At 42.3% G+C, this 20,750-nt stretch overlaps 1 protein-coding gene across 1 annotated transcript; it reads left to right on the top strand.

Annotated features, from left to right (window-relative positions):
* The first annotated feature begins 195 nt into the window (after positions 1-195).
* LOC101156261 (SNF-related serine/threonine-protein kinase) lies at positions 196-19,751 on the top strand. The gene is made up of 8 exons (XM_023959888.2): positions 196-411; positions 4,132-4,393; positions 4,720-4,938; positions 7,576-7,822; positions 12,768-12,909; positions 15,476-15,688; positions 15,779-15,913; positions 17,296-19,751. The coding sequence occupies exons 2-8, from the start codon at positions 4,271-4,273 to the stop codon at positions 18,605-18,607; spliced, it is 2,391 nt and encodes a 796-aa protein (XP_023815656.1). The 5' UTR covers positions 196-411; positions 4,132-4,270; the 3' UTR covers positions 18,608-19,751.
* The last annotated feature ends 999 nt before the right edge of the window (positions 19,752-20,750 follow it).

The raw sequence follows: 20,750 nt of genomic DNA, 5'->3' as shown, positions 1-20,750 counted from the left end.
TGTACATTAACTTTATCCAGTACATTTAAATAAATGTATGTTTAATAATAACATTTAAATTATATCCTTCACAGTTAATAATTTTCTTTCTAATGAAAATGAGGTTTAGATGAACACTTTCGTTTCTACACAGAAATAATCTTTCTGGTTTGATGGGTTGTTTCGTACTCTTATTGTGAAATCTCCAAGAGCCGCATCTTCCGGCTGAGTCTGTTTACTTGGCGCAGCTGATGCGCCACAGCGAGAGGGAGCGACGATCTGTGAGTTGACAGCGCATCAGATTAGCGCGGGACGGTGGGATTATCATCCTTGGACGGAACGGCGCGGACCCGTTGAACCTTCCCCCGCAGCGGCGCGCGCTCCCCGGGGCTGAAGCGGACAGGCCGGCCGCCGCCGCGCGTTCCTCCTGCGGTGAGTGATTCTTGTCTGCGGGGCATGAAGGAGGCCGGCGCGGCGGACCGGGGGGGGGGGGGGGGGGTCTGGGGTTACCTTGGATTATTTCATAAATTTCTATAGTGAATTGCGGCGCACACTTCTGCTCATGCGCAGCCTGGTTCTGATTCTGATCCTCTCTGCGCTGTTGTGCGCCTGGATGCGGATTTCATGGAGGCTCACAGCAGAGGATGCTCTGAAGAATAGAAATGAACAACTTCCAGATGTTTAATTATTCTTTCCACCTCAATTAAGAGAATATTTAACACATCTTATTCTGACACTCTGATTATTCTGACATATTATTAATTGAGGGTGTTTTTGAACCCTCTTATGGGATTCTGCTGTTAGTTTCCAGTTATTGATTGGTGGAACTTTAACACAACCAGGCAATGACACACAAACAGGACATATAAAGGGTTAACAATATCAGATGAACTGCACTTTCAGATTAAAGATGCAACATTAATGGTATTTAGATTTATTTTGGGATTAAATTAGGATTTCTTCATCTTTTGGACCAACTAGCTCCATCCAGACGCCTCTGACCAGCTGATGGCCAAAGTCCTGCAGGTTCCTCCTGCCTTTACAGTTATAATCAGGCAGGTTACTTCTTATCTCGAATAATTCCAAGGAATTTTATCATGCAGAGCAGCAATTAAACTCAAACTTGACCTCAGGTTCATTTGCTTTTGTGTGTCCACACACGCCCAACCACACTATAAATCGATACACAAGCAGTCCCTTTGAACGCTTATGCAACGCCGCGGGAGCCTGCTTCTGTCATAAATGCAGGCCTTGCTGTTAAAATAAACCAGCTCTATTCTCAGCCCGGGAATTCATCTGCCCCTGCTTTAAACTGATTAAGTGTTGAAATGCTCCCATATGAGGTAAAGAAGAGCTCCAGGTGGAGACGGCGTGGATGATTAGCAGGTTAGGCTGAGGCCGCCCTCAGGAGATCATCCCTCTGCTGGCCTCTCTGCAGCGTGTTTGTGCACGAGGGGAGAAGCTGCTCTCACATCTTCACTGTCAGGCAAGCTGTTGAGCATGGCTAAAAACAAACATGGACTCCAGAATCTAACCATTGCCTCAGAGGAGCAGCAACTCACCTGACAACCCAACAGAAGGTTCACAAATGGAGTAAAAGGCAGAACAGATCTACTCTGGTTGCGTTGTCCAGCTACGCACATAGGCGTGTTCCCTGGCAACTGTTGCCGGGATTTGTGTTGTCTTTGTGAAATCAGGTGAGAATGGCACACCTGAGTGTGGATCACCTCCCAGGAATGTTCTTCATTGTGTTTTTTGTTCTTGGCACGCAGGGAAGATTCCTGAAAGTTGAGGACAAACCTCCCGTGAAGGCGTTTAAATGTTTGCAGCTTTCTTAAATCCAAGCTGTGAAAAAACCTCATATCAAAACAAGTGCCTTATGATTCACACAAAACATGTTTGAAACCAAAAAAAAAAAACCAAAACAACACTGGGTCAATGAAGGGCTTCAGGGTGGCACACCGGTTAGCACCAGGCTCTGGTTCTAATACCAGCTGGGTCCTTTCTGTGTGGAGTTTGCATGTTCTCCTCGTTCATGCATGGGCTTTCTCCAGTTTCCTCCGGCAGTTCAAAAACATGGGCTATGTCCAAATTCCGACCCTAATCCCAAACTACTAAAAAACTATAGTGTGGGACTATGTAGTTGTCACAAGAACAGGCAGACGGCTGGATCCAAATCCAGCAGGTTTATTAACGCAACTAAAAGTCTACAAAGCTAAATCAGGATGAGGCGGTCAGGGGTCGATAACAGGCATAAGATCATCAGAGGAGAGACAGGGGCAGTCAGGATCCAGGTGAGTGACGGGCCAGACGGCAAACTGAGTTAGAAACAGGGTCAGGAGACAGAAGATCAGATCCAGGTACAACGCTCAGTCATGAAGGCAGAGTGGCACAAACAATACTTCGCACTGAGTGCGGCTCAGTTTACTGCTTAAGTATGCTGTGATCGATTTAGTGAATGAGAGCCAGGTGTGAAGCACTCAGAAACTGCACGCCAGGGTTGCTGGGAGATGTAGTGAGTCTATAAATTATTGTATTAAATGTATTAAAACAGTGTTTCCCAAACCCTGGTCCTGGGGGCACACTGTCCTGCATGTTTTCCATGTTGCCCTGCTTAGGCACACCTAATTCAATCATCAGGCTCTGCAGAAGCCTGACAATGGCAGTCATCAAAGGCAGGTGTGTTTGAGCAGGGTTGGATTGGAAAAATGCAGGCCAGTTTGCCCCGAGTACCAGGGTTGGGAAACACTGCATTAAAAAATACATTTCTTTTGCAAAAATTGTTCAAACACAATGCATTGTGGTCGATATTTGCCTATCTAGTGAGCGTTGATGCGCAGTGGTTTTTCGCAGAGACTTCTGGGAAATTTCCAGGGCGCTCAGTTTCGAAATTGTAGATTCAGACAGCCATACAAGATAGTGAACACAATATATAGTGAGTAGTGAAGGAATTCGGACACAGCCATGGTTCATTGGTATCTCTAGTGCCTTGTTTCCAGTCTGGTATTTTGAGCATTTCCATTATAAAATAGACGCATTAAGCGGACCCAATCGTAACATTTTTGGGCCCTCGCTGGTTGTAGGTGCATAGAAAAATGGAATGGACTGGTTAGGGCGGAGCTACTGTTGGAACCCATTGATTGGCTGAAGGTCAGTACGACTACGGAAAACCTTAGGAAAGCGGTTGTATTTCTCTTCGCAGACCAGTTCAGGGTGTGTCACACCTCCCCCCAATAATGCCTCAGATAGGCTCCAGCGACCCCGTGACCCCAAAAGGGATTCACTGGTTTTAGAAAATAGATGGGTGTTTGTTTTGGGAAAATTCTTTCCAAAAATGCAGCTATCACCGTGTGAAAGCAAATATTTTATTTATTCAAGTCCTCGGTCTGCTGTAGTTTGAAAAAAGTCTGCTCTCATGCAGCTTCAGCAGCCTCACATGTTGAAGATCTTTTTCGCATTGTTCATCTTTGGGAGCAGCTTCTCCAGGATGTTATGGTTTACTGGATTATGACAACGAAGCAAAAATATAAAATGAAATAACTCAGCAGGCATGGAATTAAACATTTGCTACCTCCCACTCCTTTTCAAGCAATAAATCAAAACTTTACTTGACTTTAGTTAATAATCACTATATTTATTCAATCTAATGTGACCTAAGTGTGAATTGTTTGCATGACTGCAAAAATCTATTTATGATTATGAGTAATCACACTGTTATTTTTTCTTACATTTACGTTAATGTTTCTTTGTGTTGTTTTAGTTGATGCATTTTTTATTTGTGCTATGAGTTTGATATATCTATGGGATTTTGTTGTTGTTGTATTGTCTAAAACGGGCGCAGCGGTATGCTGGTCCACCTCTTATCGTAAGATTGCAGGTTCGATTCCATGTGTCGAAGTGTCCTTGGGCAAGACACTGAACCCCACCTTGCCTCTAGTGGTAGGTTGGCGCCAATGTTTGGCAGCGGAGCCGCCACCAGTGTGTGAATGTGTGTGAATGGGTGACTACAAAGAGCTTTGAGCCTTCCAGGAAGATAGAAAGCGCTTTACAAGTACACACCTTTTACAATTAATGTGTGAAATAAACCAATAAATCAAGTCAAATCACTGCGAGGAACAACATTTCATGCATCATCTCTTCCTTCTCCCTTAGGTTCAGATCAACATCTGGACGACCAAGCAGAACTTTAAGGGTTCCTCAAGAAGTGATGTCCAACAGAGAAATGAAAAACTGACAAATTCAGGAGCAGAAGGCGAAAACAGGCCACTCCCCCGCCCGTGGGCCGGCAGACATGGCGGGGCTCAAACGCCATCATGACGGGAAGATCGCCGGGCTGTACGACCTGGACAAGACTCTGGGTCGTGGTCACTTTGCTGTTGTCAAACTGGCCCGACACGTCTTCACTGGAGAAAAGGTTAGAATCCTTCAACCAGGCCCCCTTATGGGTCAAAAATTGATCAAATTTGAAACATTTTCTTTAAAGAAGCAAAAACATTTTGCCGATGGGGTCAGAGAAATTGTATAACAAAAATTCCTATTTTGGGGAAAAAAATCTACTCACTAAGACATGTTTTCTATTGTTTTGCTGTTGAAAAACTTTATTCATAACATCTTTTTTTCTTGAAAGACAGAAAATATAACAAATTCTTGTCTTAGAAAACAGAAACTATCATCTGAAGATCAGAATGAGACCTGACTGAACTACATTACTCAAACAGTTTCACTTCAAATCTCTTCCAGGTTGCGGTAAAAGTCATCGATAAGACCAAGTTGGACCCGGTGGCTCGAGGTCACCTCTTCCAGGAGGTCCGCTGCATGAAGATGGTGCAGCACCCCAACGTGGTGCGTCTCTACGAGGTCATTGACACGGCCACCAAGCTCTACCTCATTCTGGAGCTGGGCGACGGCGGCGACATGTACGACTGTATCATGAAGCACGAAGGAGGCCTCAGCGAAGAGGTGAGAAGGTGACGGACAGCACCAGTGCCACGTGGTCCGGGTCGGTGCAGGGATCAGCTCCAGCTCGCCTTGAAGGCTGGAGATAAGACCCAAGCCAGATGATAAATAGAAACAAGATACTGTCAATTCTATTAATGAGGGAGCAACCAGGAAGTTTGGAAAAGCTTCCAGTAAAGGTGTAGAACTTACATCCTCAGAACTAACCCAACCACAAAGATCTTTGAAAACACATTTGATCCAACTTTTTGAATTTTTATTGGGGTCAAACATTTGTCAGAACAAAAGAGCTTTTTTCTGTTTTATCAATGCCTGGATAGCCCTTTTAGTTCTAGGTATTAAAAAAAAATATTGTATGTGTTTGCATTCATCTAAACTCTAAATTAAGGTAAATTTGGAGCTGAAGTGGTTTGTTGCATATTTGCATCAATTGACAATAAGGAGTTAATTTATCGATTGTTTTTTTTAATTTAAATGTCTAATAAATTATTGTGAAAAATTAGAGGGAATGTTTTTTCTGTTTCACATTCTCAGCAGTTTTTTAGCAGATCATTACTTTTTCTCCAAACGTTTGCTGTAGATTTTCCAGCAAATACAGAAACTCCACAGAAGACATGACCTTCTATAGATTATAGATTATATTCCTATAATCTAATGCGGATTTTCAAGATTAAAACTGGTTCCTTGTCTCTTATAACTAAATTATTTTAAGCCAAGGTTTGTTTTAATATCTGTTGTATTCAAATTCCTTCACTTCTCACTATATAGTGCACTCTGCAGGGCGTTCGCCATTTTGTAGTGCTGTCCGAATCTTCAATTTCCTAAATCCAGTGGCCTAGAAATTTCCCAGAATTCTCTGTGAAAAGAAAGGGTGCATCAATGCATACTAGGTTGGGGAATATAGACCATAATGTATTGCGTTGGAACAATTTTTATATGAATTAAGGCTTTACTTGCTTGCTGTTTTAAAAAAAGAAAAGTAGTGAGCATGGTGTCCAAATTTCTTTTAAAATCCAGGGCACCACATACGGTAGTCCAGCACTATATAGTTTTTAGTAGTTAGGGATTAGGGTGGGAATTCGGACACAGCCTAAGTGTTTCTGACACGGATGTTTGGGATTTTCGGAATCAAAAACTAATGAGGTGAACCAGGCGCTAACTTTTATGCCAGAGTCAGTGAAAAACGAAACCAGTTTTCACTCCGTGCTCTCGCTCAGAGCATTCTGACTCTGGAATTTGAAACAGGTCTGCACTTGTGTTGGAGTGTCTAGGAGTTGATGTTCAGTTGCACAAGAGTCTGTCATCGGGGCAGGAATGACGGTTAGATGAGACGCGTCTGCATTTCTACATTTCTCAAGGGTCCGAAAGCAAAGACTGGATCTATTTCATCATCTTTTCTTCAGTAAATTATGTTTACAGACATTTGCGTCAGTTTTTAGTTATGCTGTACTGAAAAGATCCCTTTTAATGGAAAAAAAAATCATAAAATCATAATTTAAAATAATTTAAACACCCAATTTGATTTCAAAAACTGTGTTTTTGCTTTTTTTAATATGTTCATGTGGCATTTTTCTAATAATGGAGGACATTGGTGGACAGCTCCAATACAGCTCACCATTTTTATTGCACCAGAAATGCTAGTTTGGGGTTGTGTGGGGCTGTAAACTAGTGGGAGAGAGTGTAAACAGAAAGATGTTGGGAAGCAGGGGTGGGCTCACTCCGCACCAACTGTCCCAGCCAAAACTCTGAAGTGAATTTCTAATGAACTCCTGTTGCTCTGCAGTAAGAAACAATGTCGTAGAAAATAACAAAAACAACATAATCATAACTAAAAGACCGCTGGGAACGTTTTGAAAATAGATCAAAAGACGATCGGAGCGGGACTTTAAAGCTGATTTTGACTCATACATGTTTGTTAATTGATTCAAAGCTTACTTTGTTTTAGAAATGTAAAGAAGTATGCGGGCATTTCCTGGTTTAAACCCCTACGTGAAGCGCATCTCATTCATCATCACTGACACGCTAAAAACGTGACTATTTGCTGTTTCCTGTTAAGGATTTTCTGCCCTCCAAACAGAATATTTTCTGCCAAACCTACCAGTTAACTTGATTTACACAATTAATAGCGATATTTTGCTAATTTCTCTAGAAATGTGACTTATTTTGCCAGCTATCCACTGTTCACATTGGAAGGAAAACTGGCTACTAGTCTATTTGATTTATACTTTAGTTTAAAGACACTCCAACAGTATTAACATAAACAGTATTTTATTTTGTAATTAGCTTAAACTATTTCTGCATAAAACATGAAAATAAATTATGAGTTTTTTTCAAGAACAAAAGGATTTATTGAGCTTAGGTGACGTTTCTGCTAAAGGTTACAAAACTATTCAGTTTGTTTAAAATAGATTATTTTTTTTATATGAAAGATGAATGTAAACATTAGAAAAGTTAATTTATTGTCTGGGCAGTTAGTTGTAATCTGCAGTTTCGCCTTTAGATGTCACTCTTTCCCAAAACCCCTTGCTGAGTTTTTGGGGCAGATTTTTGAAAGGCGTCAGTCCTTCCTCTTCCTTTCCAGAGGTGGCACCATCCTGATGCTCTTTTAACACTTTTTGTGTGTGTATCTTATTTTCTAAGGTGGCCAAGTGTTACTTTGCACAGATCGTGCACGCCATTTCCTACTGCCACCGGCTGCACGTGGTGCACAGGGACCTCAAGCCGGAAAACGTGGTGTTCCTGGAGAAGCAGGGAGTCGTCAAGCTCACCGATTTTGGCTTTAGCAACCGCTTTCAGCCCGGGAAGACACTGAACACCTCCTGTGGCTCCCTGGCCTACTCCGCCCCTGAAATCCTGCTGGGGGACGAGTACGATGCTCCTGCTGTGGGTGAGTACAGGAGCTGTGGTGGCGTGACGCTCTCAGCATCACTGAAGGAGCAGCTCGGTGTACACGCCTGTTGACGGCAAACGGTTCTGCTTTTGCATTGTTTGAATGCGGTGGAACCAGTCGGCTCACGCGGCGTCTTCTGTCATCACGCTGCTGAAATAAGAATAAGGGAATCCGACTGGAACAGGCGTGTTTGAGGGAGGAAAGCAAGCAGGAAAGAGGCAGGACAGGCGGCGGCAGCCCCCCATGCCTCTGAAAAGGGGGGTTGCAGAGAGGCATTGTCAGTTTCTCTGACTGAATGGTTTTGCATTAGCATCTGTGCGTCCTCTGCCTCTCTGTACCAAGCAGCTTTCATATTTGATGCCAATGTGCGTGCATGTGTGTGTGCATGTGTGTGTGCATGGGGATGCTCTGCTCGTTGGAGAAAACGCAGCATCCCAGTGTTAGTGTTCATTCAGCTGAGATAATGAGGCTTTGATTGCTGGGTCTATCGGTCCAGCGGAAGACTAAACGAGAAGCAGACCGAACTCAGGGCGGGGCTCACCTGAACGGAGCAGAGGCCCGTCATGGGCCCGGTACCAGCAGGTCTAGCTGGTTGCTGAGATATAAAAGGCTTTGGTATGACAGCTCTCCTGAGTTGCATTTGTTCTACAGTTTTTTTTGTCTGGAATTTTTTATTATTATTAATGTTTAAAAAAGATTGAAGCTAACAGTTCCTCAGAAGTTAAAACAGTAAAAATGACAAATGACAGTTGCGTTCATTTACAATATTTTTAATCTACCATAATGTGCTTTCTTTAAAAAAAAAGAATTACAATCAAACTCAATTTTTAATATTCTAAACATGCTGCTTCTTATATAACTTTCTTGCATCCTTTTTTTCCCATCGAAATATTTTCATATTTTCCTCATTTGTCAATGTTTTCAAAGCTCTGGATTCCCTGCAGTGGAGGATTACTATTTGGATTACTATACACATCATTTGTACTCTAAAAAAACATATTCAAATCTGTGATGCAAAAAGCTTTAATTTTGAAACCTTTTCATAATAATACAGCTTCCTTTTTGCAAATAGGTCAGCGCAGTGTTGGTCAGACAGTCTGAGTTCAATAAAACTAGCTTTTGCTCAACAGGGTTTCCACCCCCACCCAGAGTCAGACAAGAAGTGCAGCGTCGATTGTGACCCACTTTTTTACCTGTTATCCTGTTTTACCAAACAAGCTCAGAGGGAAGGTGAGTCCTCTGCCGTGTTTCTGGGATCCTTGTTTGGGTCTGACAGAAACCAAAGAGTTCATGTCAGGATTGAGGAGGTGAAAGGTCAGACTGGGGAGCATAAGCTCTCATTTAAATGCAGCTTTTCTGCGGATGCAGTTTTGGAAAACTCCTGCGGGGCATTTTGTTGTCAGCTTTGGAATTTGAGAGTCAAAGGTTTTGGTTAATCCAACCGTAATTTGGTTTCTGCTAAACCCAAAGCTTCCTGATGTCCAAAATCCACTAATGTCCCTACCTCGTTTGTGTGTCGAAAGAACCAAATGGAGTCATTGGGACTGTAATGGATTATTGGAACGCCTTTTTCAGTAAATTGCTTAAATTAAGTCCCAAAAATGCAGCTTATGAAGGTGTGGGAAAGGGGGGGTGAATTATAGCGGCTAAATAACCTCCTGGTTGTTAGGAGCTTTCACTAATGAATTCAATTTTAAGTTTATATTTCCTTCTCTTCAGTAATCTGCTCTGAAACGGCAGAACACACAGCAGAACACACAGCCTGCTCCGCACAGAGCGCTCCTGTCTTCCACATCCAGATCTTTCTCAAAGACAGAAAGATGCTAAGCGAGGCCGAGTAAGAACATGAAAGACCAGGCTTTATTTTTCTGTTCGGTGCAAAACAAAATAAAATAAATAACGGACGTTTTTGTCATCGTCATATGAGGAAGATTGCAACCCCCCCTTCGGCTGATGAATGCTCAGAAAGCAGCCAACGTGCACCAACAGATTCTGCTGCAGAAACCTCGTCTGCAGCAGGGGTTTGGAAGCTGTTTTACATCTGCAGAATGTGCAGAGCAGAAGCATCACTACCTAAAGGAAAAGCACACGTGTTTATGAGCCTCTGATGCTCACACAAAAACCTCGAGAAGCCCTAAAACTGCACTGAACAATGCGTTTACTTTAGAGATGAATCAACCCGCTGGGTTCTGTGAAAGTTGTCATTTATGGAGATAAACTCGGCAGTGATTTTCATGCTGACCCTGCAGCCTCCACCCCCACCCCCCCACCCCCACCCCCAGAGGGAAGCAGCATCTCTTTTTAGCATCTCTCTGCTCCTGGCTGTTGTGCAGCTTTTCCGCGCTCGCGCTGCCACACGGCGTGCAGCTGCCAGCCGTGAAGCTGGGCTCTGATAAACCCAACGCCGCTTATATGAAACCTCATGAACCTCAGTCTGTCATCAAAATGACAGAAGGAATCAATTAGTTCCTGAAAATGAGATTTTATTAGACATCAATTGCTAAATTCTACTTTTTTTGTTTGTTTCAACAGATTCTTATTCATTAAAGCAAAATAAGTTTGGTGCAAAATCAGGAGGAGGATTTAAGTCAAATTGATCTTCCCCAAAAACAAAAAAAGTGGTAATTTACAAATCTATGGATTTATGTTTCATTAAAGCAAATTCCCTTCATTTTATTTTGGTAAAAAACAGGTTTTATGTGAATGAATGTTTAGATCCTCTTTTCCTCTCTCTGAAAACTATTATTTGCTGCAGTTAGTCTCCTTAAACAGTCATAACATGTTTTAATATAATGAAAAATTAAGGCAAACGAAAAAAGATTTTCAAAATAAAATGATCAAAATTGTCAACAAACCAGAAGCATTTTGCTGAAAAGTAAACAAACATACAAAAAAATCAGTAAACCACATGAGCTCCTACAACCAAGGTTTATTTATATGTATTTCCCTGGAACAAAAAGCAATAGTTATTACTGAAAACAAAAACAAAAGTAATAAAGACTGCCTTCCGTCTAAATGCTGAAACAACTGAAAAGAAAAAGTCAAGAGAGAAACCAGTTTTAAATTGCCATTGGGGAGCAATTAAAAAAGTCCTGCTGTGCGACCTATTCTGTCAAAATTCATGTTGACATTTGATGAGTTCAGAAATTTTCCTTTTCTTTTTAAATGAATTTTGGTTTAGTTGCAATGTGTGATATGAAATGAACAGAGGCAGAGCTGTATTTCCTGAAATGATTTCAAGTTAAGCTGTGACTCAAAACCTGAGATTTTAGTGACAAATTAGTATCCACACTCCAAAAAGAGCAGCCTTAAAATAATAAAAAAACACTAATCTTAAGAAGAAAATCTCTAGAAAGTAGTAAAATAATTTTTCACTCTTGATTTCACAAGATGATCAAAATTGGTGGCGTTCCACACAAGCATTCAAAAAGGAAAAATAAGCGGGGGAAAAACTATTTATTAGATAGAATTACTTCAAAGTGAATATTTTACAGCCCAATAGCTAGTTCTAAGCAAGTGATTTGTTGAGTTTTGATGCACCTAAATGTTCATTTTTATTCTAAAAATTAGAGTAATGAGTAGAAATGACTCCATCGGAACAAAATGAGATTATGACCTTTGTTGGCCCACCTTAATAAAACCTCATAAAATCTATAACTAGCGCATTTTCTTAGAACATGAATCAAAATTTTTGTCTCCAAAATATTTACAATGAAGATGAGTCTAAATAGCCAACATCTATTAAAAGTTAAAATAATATTCTTAAAACTGACCAAAAAATTACAGCGAAATTTGAGTTGTTTTGAGATTAAATCAAGTTTGTCTTTTGTCAAGAAGAGTAAGGAGCAGAAGGATTTGGACTCATTTTATTGATATTATTATATTTTTAGATTCTAGCTCTTAATTAGACAAAGACTGGGCTGATTTTGAAAAGCTTGTGTAAAGCAAAGAGAAATACCGGCCTCGCTTAAGTTACTCCTGATTAGCTGGACTGGGTGAGCCCAGTTTCTGATTGGCTGAAAACACCTGATCCAGGTAAGCAGGAATTACTGAAGCAGTGTTAGCTGCTAAACAAGAGGGTTGGAGTCCACTGTACCTCGTATGTCTAAAAACAACATCATTAAATAGTCATCAGAGTAAGAACTTAAACAAAGAAGTAAAACAGTTTTCCTAATGTTTGGTCATGAATCCGTTGATTGTTGAAAGTGTTGCTGCTTTGAATGCACTTTGATTTCCTGTTTCTCTTCACAAAACCTTCTAAAAAAAAAAGTTTGCTCTTAAACTGCACAACTTTTAAAAATATATCGATCTTATGCTTGTACCAAACAGAAAATCAGACCAATTGCATCAATCATGCACTTTTTTGTTGTCAGTCTACTAGTCAAACTTTATCTTATGTGACTCGGATAAAAGAAGCATGTGGGGGTTCTTTTTCACCCCGGCAGTGGGTTCAGGAAAAAGAAGGATCTCCTCTTTAGATCTAGTAAATTGCATATTGATTAGCAATCTGAAAGTGTGGATCATCTGACTTGTCCCGGCTAGAAGGAGGCTGACTCGGCGCCTCAGCGCGCCCATCGGCCTCCAGTCAGCATGTGATTGCAGAAAGTGTGTCAGTGGAGCGTCCTGCTGACCACAGAGAGCCCAGAGCAAACATTTCACTGCTTTGAAATAATCCGACCAGGAGAGCTGTTCTGGAAAATTAGCATTTGCACGAAGCTTCAAGGGGCCGGACGCGTTGACCCACTTTGCAGAGACGGCGTGTTTGTGTGCGAGCGAGCTGCAGGCAGCCTGTGTTTGACAGATGTGACCGAAGCAGCGCTGATTCATGAAGCTGCTTCCGATGCGACGCGAGTCACGCTTCATCTGAGCTTTCCGTTTGCACATCCAGGTCACTAAGCGATGAGGAGCACTAACACGTCACATTGTTGTCGATCCCCTACAGATATCTGGAGTCTGGGGGTGATCCTCTTCATGCTGGTGTGCGGCCAGCCCCCCTTCCAGGAGGCCAACGACAGTGAGACCCTCACCATGATCATGGACTGCAAATACACGGTTCCCCCGCACATCTCGCAGGCCTGCAGAGAGTGAGTAATGCCCAGCACACAGATGGACGGAGTAGTCTGCAGGTGCTGCATATTTCATGTTCATAGATGTGAGAAGAGGAGCTGCGAACATGGGGAGGGGGCGCGGCCTCCCTTCTGTCCTGCTTTTGCTGCAGCAGTTCGCTGCCAGCGCCGCCTTAAGTGCATCTAATGCGCCCTTCAGAAGCAGCCCACTATTTTTAACTCAGCGCGTGTATAGGGGATGCGTCACAGCATGGGGGGGGGGGGGGGGTGCACAAATATTTGCAAAATACATCCGGTAGCTTCACCAGATGATGTCCACATTCACGGTGTGGTTTAAACTCCTATTCCCATGAGGCCTTGAGGGAACAGCTCTTCCTCTGTTTGTCTGGACGCCTGCAAAACGGCTGATTGTTTCAATTTGGACAGGAATTTGGATTTGAGATGCCAAGAGCAGGCCGCAAATCGTCACCATGATCTTGGATTAATTAAACAGAATTTACTGCAAACTCCACCCTAAAGCAATAAATACTGCTAGCGTGAAAGAAAATCTAGAGCCAGCTGAAATCCAGGCTGCATTGGCTGATTATCAGGAGGAAATGCTGCACAATCTTCATGAAAGAGCTGATTACACATAAAAAATGAACAATCCAGCAGTATATTTTAACTTTATGTTCATTTTTCTGTCAGCTTTGACATTTCTCATACAAATTGTTTTTTTTTGTTATTATATGTTATAGAAAATTATGCATAAACGTTTGAGGGAAAAACGCTGAACTCCAGAAACCTGATCATTGTCTGAGTTATCCGATTATTCGGGTGATCCTGAAAGCAGCACAATTTGTTATCCCATCAGGAAATGCTGATCATCTGACTTCTCCTTAATAATCTGATTACTTCCTGCACATACATCAGTGTATCCGACTGGTTTATTTCCTTAGCATCAGAAACGTGTAAATATGTTCACTGCAGAAGTGACAGCCACACCCATTTACTGTATAGAGAACTGGACCGAGTGACCCCTCCCCCCTGGAGTTCCTAACAGGAAGTACCTGCTGGTTCCAAGAAGCCAAAATCCCATGGACTTCTATAGAGAAATAAAAAGCTGTTACTCTGTCATTATATTACTAAATAATAAACATTCCTACTCTGATACATTTATAGACATCTTTTCTACCTTTTCCTGAAAATCTTTCAAATTTTTTTCAAATTTTTCTTTAGTTCAAGTTAACCAAATTATAAACAGACCAATCAGACGCCTCAACAAGAGTAGGTGGTCTCAGGTCGAACATTCCAAATATTTCGTGTAGCTCGCTCTCAAGTGGTAGGGGTGTGGCCTTCCAACGAGCTCACTCCTGATTGGTGAGAGTGGTTGCCATAGAAACGTTGACTCAGACCAACTTGGACTAATCACTGCTTACTGATGTCAGCTGGTTCCAACATGGTGACGTCCGTATCTTAAAAAAACGTCACTCAGTTCTCACACACAAAGTAGTGGAAAACCCAAAAAGGTCAACTGGTATGTACCGTCAAGAAGCAGAAGATGCATCCTGTTTTTCAGACCGTCCAGCTCTGTAGTAAAACTCAGAGAACATGAGACCAGTGCACCAAAACACCAAACCAGAATGAGCCAAAATGAAGACAATCAATCATATAAATTACTATATTTTTGTTTGTTTATTTTGTAGTGCAGCATCTTTTCCATAGGAGCTGCTGATCGGCAAACATCACAGGAAACCACACCTCCAAAGCTTCTCACACTAAAGGGATTCATAACTAATGAATAGACACAAATCAGTGTTTGACTCTGTCAGGCGTTTGGATCTGGATTACGCACATATGTGAGGCAGCAAATGCGCAAAACCCCAAAAGCTAAATCCCAAATTACCTTTTAACGAGAGAGATTTGAAGAATTGATCACTTTTACTAGAATCTGTGGATGTGTATAACATACAATCCAAATGATTTTTAAAAACTGTCAAATTAGATTGAAAACATTTCAAAAAACATTTTTGTAAAATGGTTTTACAGAGTAAACTATGGTTGTAGTTTACTGTAAGTACGTATTATTCATGTAACATTCAGATGATGTGATATCATTCAACTAGAATGAATGGTGAAATATGGATTTTTTTTTAAATGTTTATCGTCTTATTACCTGTATCCCATCTTGTGAGTTTTTAAATGTTTTCTGGGATGTTTTGTGTTCAGACATTTTTTTTTTTAATTTTCTTTTTCCAGTGTTTTCATTTTGCTTCTATGAAACAAACAAAACAAAACATTGGCTTTGAATTTGGACGCTCTAGAACCGCTCAGATTATACAGAGGATGATGATGAGTCCTAGCAGAGGCGTGAATCGGTGCAGCTCTAGTCTGGATGGGTCTCGCTCTGCATTGAACTCCATCAAATAAACTTCTTTTTACCCATCAACAAGAACCAAAATGTTACACAACGTAAACACCAGTAACAGAAATATCCTGTCAGTGTTATGTAAGCATGAATCACATTCCCATGTACTGTAAGTTTCGCACCACATTTGGTGTCTGATAACCTCATGTTTCTGCCATTTGCTCCTCTGCCCTTCAGCCTCATCGGACACATGCTGCAGAGGGACCCAAAGAAGCGAGCGACCTTGGAGCAGATCGAGAACCACGAGTGGTTGCAAGGGGTGGACCCTTCCCCGGCCACCAAGCTGTCCACGCCTCTGGTGTCCCATCGCAGCCTGTCTGAGGAAGAGCACGGCTCCATCATCCAACGCATGGTGCTGGGGGGCATAGCAGACAGAGACGCCATCACCGAGTATGTTCCTTCCTCCAAGCACTTGAGTTTCAGCTGCATCGCTGTCTGAAGCACTTCCTTCATCGCTCGGTCCTGTTTGCACCGTTTCAGGGCTCTGGAGTCCAACCAGTACAACCACATCACAGCCACGTACTTCTTGCTGGCAGAGAGGAGGCTGAGGGAGAGGCAGGAGAAGGAGCAGCACAGCCAGACCCGATCACCCAGCCCCAGCAAGGCCCAGTTTAGGTATGCTCCAAAGCTGTCTCTACAGTTCTCTGCACTCACATGTCCGACAGAAGATCAGCACAAAACTCCAAACACCTTCAGTCTGCAGAAAGATAATCCAGGTTAACTAGTTCCCCCGTTCTGTCTTCAGTTGATCCTTAAGGTCCAGTCGTCCTGAAGAATAGAATCCTGAAAGAGCAATGTTAACATTCTTAAACCTTAAAATGTTAAAACAGTTCACAGACAGGAGTTACAAATCCACAGAAGTCAATAAAAGATTTGGTGATTAAGTAGTTCTGGGACTTTCAAATACATCTAGATATTTATGGAACCGTAACGATTGGAGAACCTTCAGAGTGTTAGAAGTGCTAAAAACCAGAGAGCTTCCGGTCGGAAACATCTGCTCACAAAACGTTTCTCTGAAAATAAATCCTTAGAAAAGCACCTGATCTTTAAGAGAAGGAGTTGTTCTTCAAAACAAGTAAACAAAATAACCAACCAGATTACCAGAACTACAAAACTAGACCAGGACCCTTTTGGGGTTAGAGGAAGACCAGTTGCCTCCAAAAAGGTCCTGGATGATTCTGATCAAAGATCCTTTAAACATTTAACGACACTTGTTGTGGTCATCAATTGTTACAAAAAGATTACGTGGTCTGGTTTTAGTATATGGTTTTAGTATAAACATGCTATGTACAGTTCAGTTCAGAGTATTGTTATGTGGTAATGATGAGGACCTGCAATGGAAAGTAACCCAAAAGAGTATTTTGGTCACAGAAGAGTATTTGAATCGACCACTTTGGTGTTTTTTTCTGATGATAAAGTTGCTGTTTAAGTTCAAAGAGCAGGACTTATGATGAATTTGTAGAGTTTCAAAGGGCAATTATTTTTGTTAATTAACAGTTCAGAAGCCTAAACAACCCTCCCTTGACTCTATATATCCTGACTTTACTGTTTTTTAAATGTATTTTAAAATGAAAAAAAACGTTATTTTCATTTTGGCGCTGGTCTACTCAAAGCAGGAGTTAACGACGAACTTGCCCTAGTCCAATAAAGTGAAACTCCATAAAATGATTCCTTGTATAGTTTTATAAAACCTCTTTTTAGTTGTGTGTGCTTTAATTAGATTATAACCACATTTTCTGTCATGTTACCTTGACTATAAATGGAAGTAAACTATAATTCAGTAGTAACATTCAGTGTTCTATTAAATGGAACTGTTTAGGATTCTAAAATAAACTGATTTTAAACTTACATTAAGAGTAATTCTCACTGCTTTTTGGTTCTATGATTGTTTGTTATTTCTGAACGGCAGATCTAGCGTACAACACTCCACTTTTCTCTGTCATATTAAATGTTGTTCCACTGTTCTGGTGCTGAAAATTGTTTTCAATATTTTCCAGACAATCTTGGCCCACCAGAGTGGATGTTCACCAGGATGTTAGTGATGGGTTGGGGGGTCCTGCCATTTCACACCCTGGGGGTCCCCAGTCTCCTGCCCGCAGTGCTGAGAGCCTTCACAAAGGTCCCAGACCCAAAACAGCTCTACCGGACCTCCTCCAGCGGCAGGAGAGCCACCCTCCAGCTTCAGGCCAACTTCCTCCTTCTCGACAGAACCAGGACCGGGGCTTCAAACCTGTGACAAAGCCCCACTCCAACCCCCTTCGGCTGGGCTCTCTGGGTTCTGTGGGCCCTGTTAAACCACGAAGTCCCAGTCTTTTTAGTGTTGAAGAGGATGAGGAGGAAGAAGGACAAGACAAATGTTTGCCCCCCTGTACATTGCCTTCCCAAGTGGTGCTTCGCTGCAAATCCTCCTCCGGGTCTTCTTCCAGCAATCGCATGACATCTCGTATGAGCGCTCCTGTTTTTAACCAGATCCACGAGGAGGTTAAAGAGGAAGAGGAGCTGGAGGAGGAGTGTAGGGAGTTGCATGGACTTGCCCCCCCAAAGCCCAGCCTCAGTCTCAATCTAAACTGTCAGATTCCGTCACCTTTGACCCTGACTACATCCCCTGAAACTGTTGGCGGCACAGCTCCGGTCACTGCTTTCTCGCCCAGCTCGGAGACCAGCGACGATGAGACAGAAGGTCACTTAAAACTAGACTCATTAAGCGTGGAGGTACATGACGGGGAGGGGAAACAACAAGCTAAGGGAGAGAGGGGGGCAGGACAAGGGAGCCCCTCCAAATGTGCCAGTCCAGGGTCAGGGTCAAGCCAGGGCAGGAGCACCGCCAAAGCCGCCAGTGGGCTGGTGGAGAGTCTGAAGCTCATGAGCTTGTGCTTGAGCTCTCAATTCCAAAACCTTACAGGCGGCAGCGGGGGCGGGGGCGGCGGCGGAGGAGGAGGAGGGAGTGGTGGTGGCAGCACCGGGGTTGTGGGGGACCCCCAAGACCGTCCCATGTGGAGGATGTGCATGGGGGGCTCCACTGGCAGCTTGGATAAGGTCTCCCTCCTGGGGGGTCCTTCGCCCCGTGGTAACCTTACCCACCAGCCTCTTCTCACTGATACACTGGCGGACCCTCTGCTGGAGGGCCCCTGCTCGGGGAGCCTGCGGCTCCGAGAGCTGGACCTGGCCAGAGAGAACCACAGGAACGTGAAGAACCGCAGCCTGCAGATACCTCCCAACGACAAAAGCCTCTCTGTAAACATTCACCGAAGCCCCAAGGAGGGTTTGCTTTGCACCCCCGCCCCACACAGCTGCTGCCAGGTCATCTAGAGGTCCACCTTTCACACTCCCGCTCACCTTTCTTCACCATCACACAAATGTTGGATTTTTCTTTGAGAACGTCAAACCCCGAACTCCCAAAATGCACATCAAAGAAACGTTTTCCGAAGTCCTTTCAGCAGGAACGAGCTTGTTTCTTATGCAGGTGGCATTTAAAGAAAGGGACACTAAAATGGTAACTGATGCCACAGGTGCTCACAACCCCACATTTGCACAACATGAGGTGTAGAAAAACAACCTCCACCCAATCTGAGGAAAGGAGGAAGCTGAAGAATTTTGTTACATATCTTTCTTGTGTTTGTTTTTATTGTATTTTTTTTAATTTATCTTTGAGACAATCATTATTTTTTTATTCTGTTTGTAAATTTTAGGATGAGACTATTTTTAATCCAATGTGGCCGAAAACAGGACAAAGCAGAAGGTGGGGCACAACTTTTTTTTGTAGTCTGTTTTGTTTTCTACTTCAAAGACAATGCACTCACGCGTCTGCATATGTACATATGTGAATACGTTAGCGGTAGCTAATCTCTTGTATTACCAGTAAAGTTGTGTTGCAGTAGTTACTTGAATGCTAGATCCTTCTTCACTGTTATTCTTCATCTCCACTGGATTTGGTAAAACAAACCTGAAGAATCTTCACACACGTGCACCGAAACGGTTAAACATGCAACGGCAGCTCTTTTAATTCAACTGGACCCCTCTACTGAATAAACGTTAAAAAAAATAATAAAACCATGAGCTGTATTCATCCTGTAGTTTTCCAGGATCACAGTAGCCACTGTTGTAGCGTATTCCAAGACGACAACTGAGGTGGTTTTTAACGGAACGAGACACCACCCCTTCATGTGTTGGCCTGTGCATCTGGATGTGCCACCCGCCCCTAGTGGAACATTTAACAGTGCATGTGTTTTTCCTGTAGCAACTTTATTCTTGACCCACCAAGGTGGAACTGCCCCTCTTTCTTCCCATTGTATCTACCTGAGTAACAGATGAAGTTGGTCACTTTACTGTAATCTCACAGCAATACCAGCGACTGCAAAATGTACAACAATGGATGTGCCATAAAATCTGTCTTGAGCATATTGTACTGTATGTATATGATAAAGATCTATTACAATAAAACCATGTGAAGGAAGTTGGAGCTGCTTGTTCTTAAATAAGCTGGAATTCTTTTGTGTTTTTTAGCGGCCTCAGTTCCAGAGTTCCTCTTTTTTTTTTTGGTTTGGTTTGGTTTACTTTCTGTGTCTGTAAACGGTGGTGACCTCTGCTCCTTCAGCTCTGGTTTGTGTTTCAGCTTGATGGTTGAAATGCTGCAAGTTCAGCTCCATTGTCACATCTGAACGACCTTTGACCTTGTGCACCAAATTATCTCCGAAGAATCTAGACAAACCCCGCTCTTATGATCTCTGATGGTTTTTTATATACATTGACTGTATATGAAAACTGGATGGAGTAACTTCTCCCCCCTCACGTTCCAAACAGGAAGTATCTGCTGGTTCCAAGAAGCCAAAATCCCAGAGACTTCTATAGCGAAATAAACAGTTGTTACTCAGTCATTCTATTGGACAGAATAAACATTCTTAGTCTGATACTGTTTTTAACATGTTCTTGATCTTTTCTTTGTTGCAAGTTAAACTGACCAATCACATGCATCAATAAAAGCAGGTGGTTCCATTTGGTCCCATTGAACACAATCAGTATCAATTAACAGCTGCAGATCTGGCTGTCTTAGGGTAACCTCTGGAGTCCCCCAGGGGTTAATGTTAGGCCCCCTTCTCATTATTCTTTTCATTAATGATTTGTCCACTGTTTGTCCTGAAACATGCTTGATGTATGCAGAAAACATGTTGTTTTTTGTTCATGGTTGTACAAAAGACACTGTTGCAGCTAAACTCTCTGAAACAATGTCCCTTGTCACAACTTGGTTGCAGCAGTGGTGTCTACTGTTAAACATCTCTAAAACTGTAGGCACAAACTTCACTAAGATAAATAAAATCTCACCTGATCCTGACAAACATGTTAATAGAGAAACGATACAAATGTCAGCCAATATGAATATCTCAGTTTATTAATGAATTCAAAGCTTACTTTTAAAGCCCGTATTGAAAAAACAAAGTTCAACCTTGCAAATTTT

The sequence above is a fragment of the Oryzias latipes genome, chromosome 11, assembly GCF_053564925.1.
Source record: "Oryzias latipes strain Hd-rR chromosome 11, Olatipes_Hd-rR_3.1".
NCBI classification, from domain to species: Eukaryota; Metazoa; Chordata; class Actinopteri; order Beloniformes; family Adrianichthyidae; genus Oryzias; species Oryzias latipes.
The sequence above is the reverse complement of the archived record's forward strand: the minus strand, read 5'-3'. Positions and strand labels throughout refer to the sequence as shown.

What these genes read in the sequence shown, in the direction of transcription:
- LOC101156261 (XM_023959888.2), top strand. Translation starts at nt 4,271, where the DNA reads ATGGCGGGGCTCAAACGCCATCATGACGGGAAGATCGCCGGGCTGTAC. An exon ending in ATCTCGCAGGCCTGCAGAGA is followed by an intron (nt 12,910 to 15,475) that starts GTGAGTAATGCC and finishes TCTGCCCTTCAG; the next exon opens with CCTCATCGGACACATGCTGC. An exon ending in GACAGAGACGCCATCACCGA is followed by an intron (nt 15,689 to 15,778) that starts GTATGTTCCTTC and finishes GCACCGTTTCAG; the next exon opens with GGCTCTGGAGTCCAACCAGT.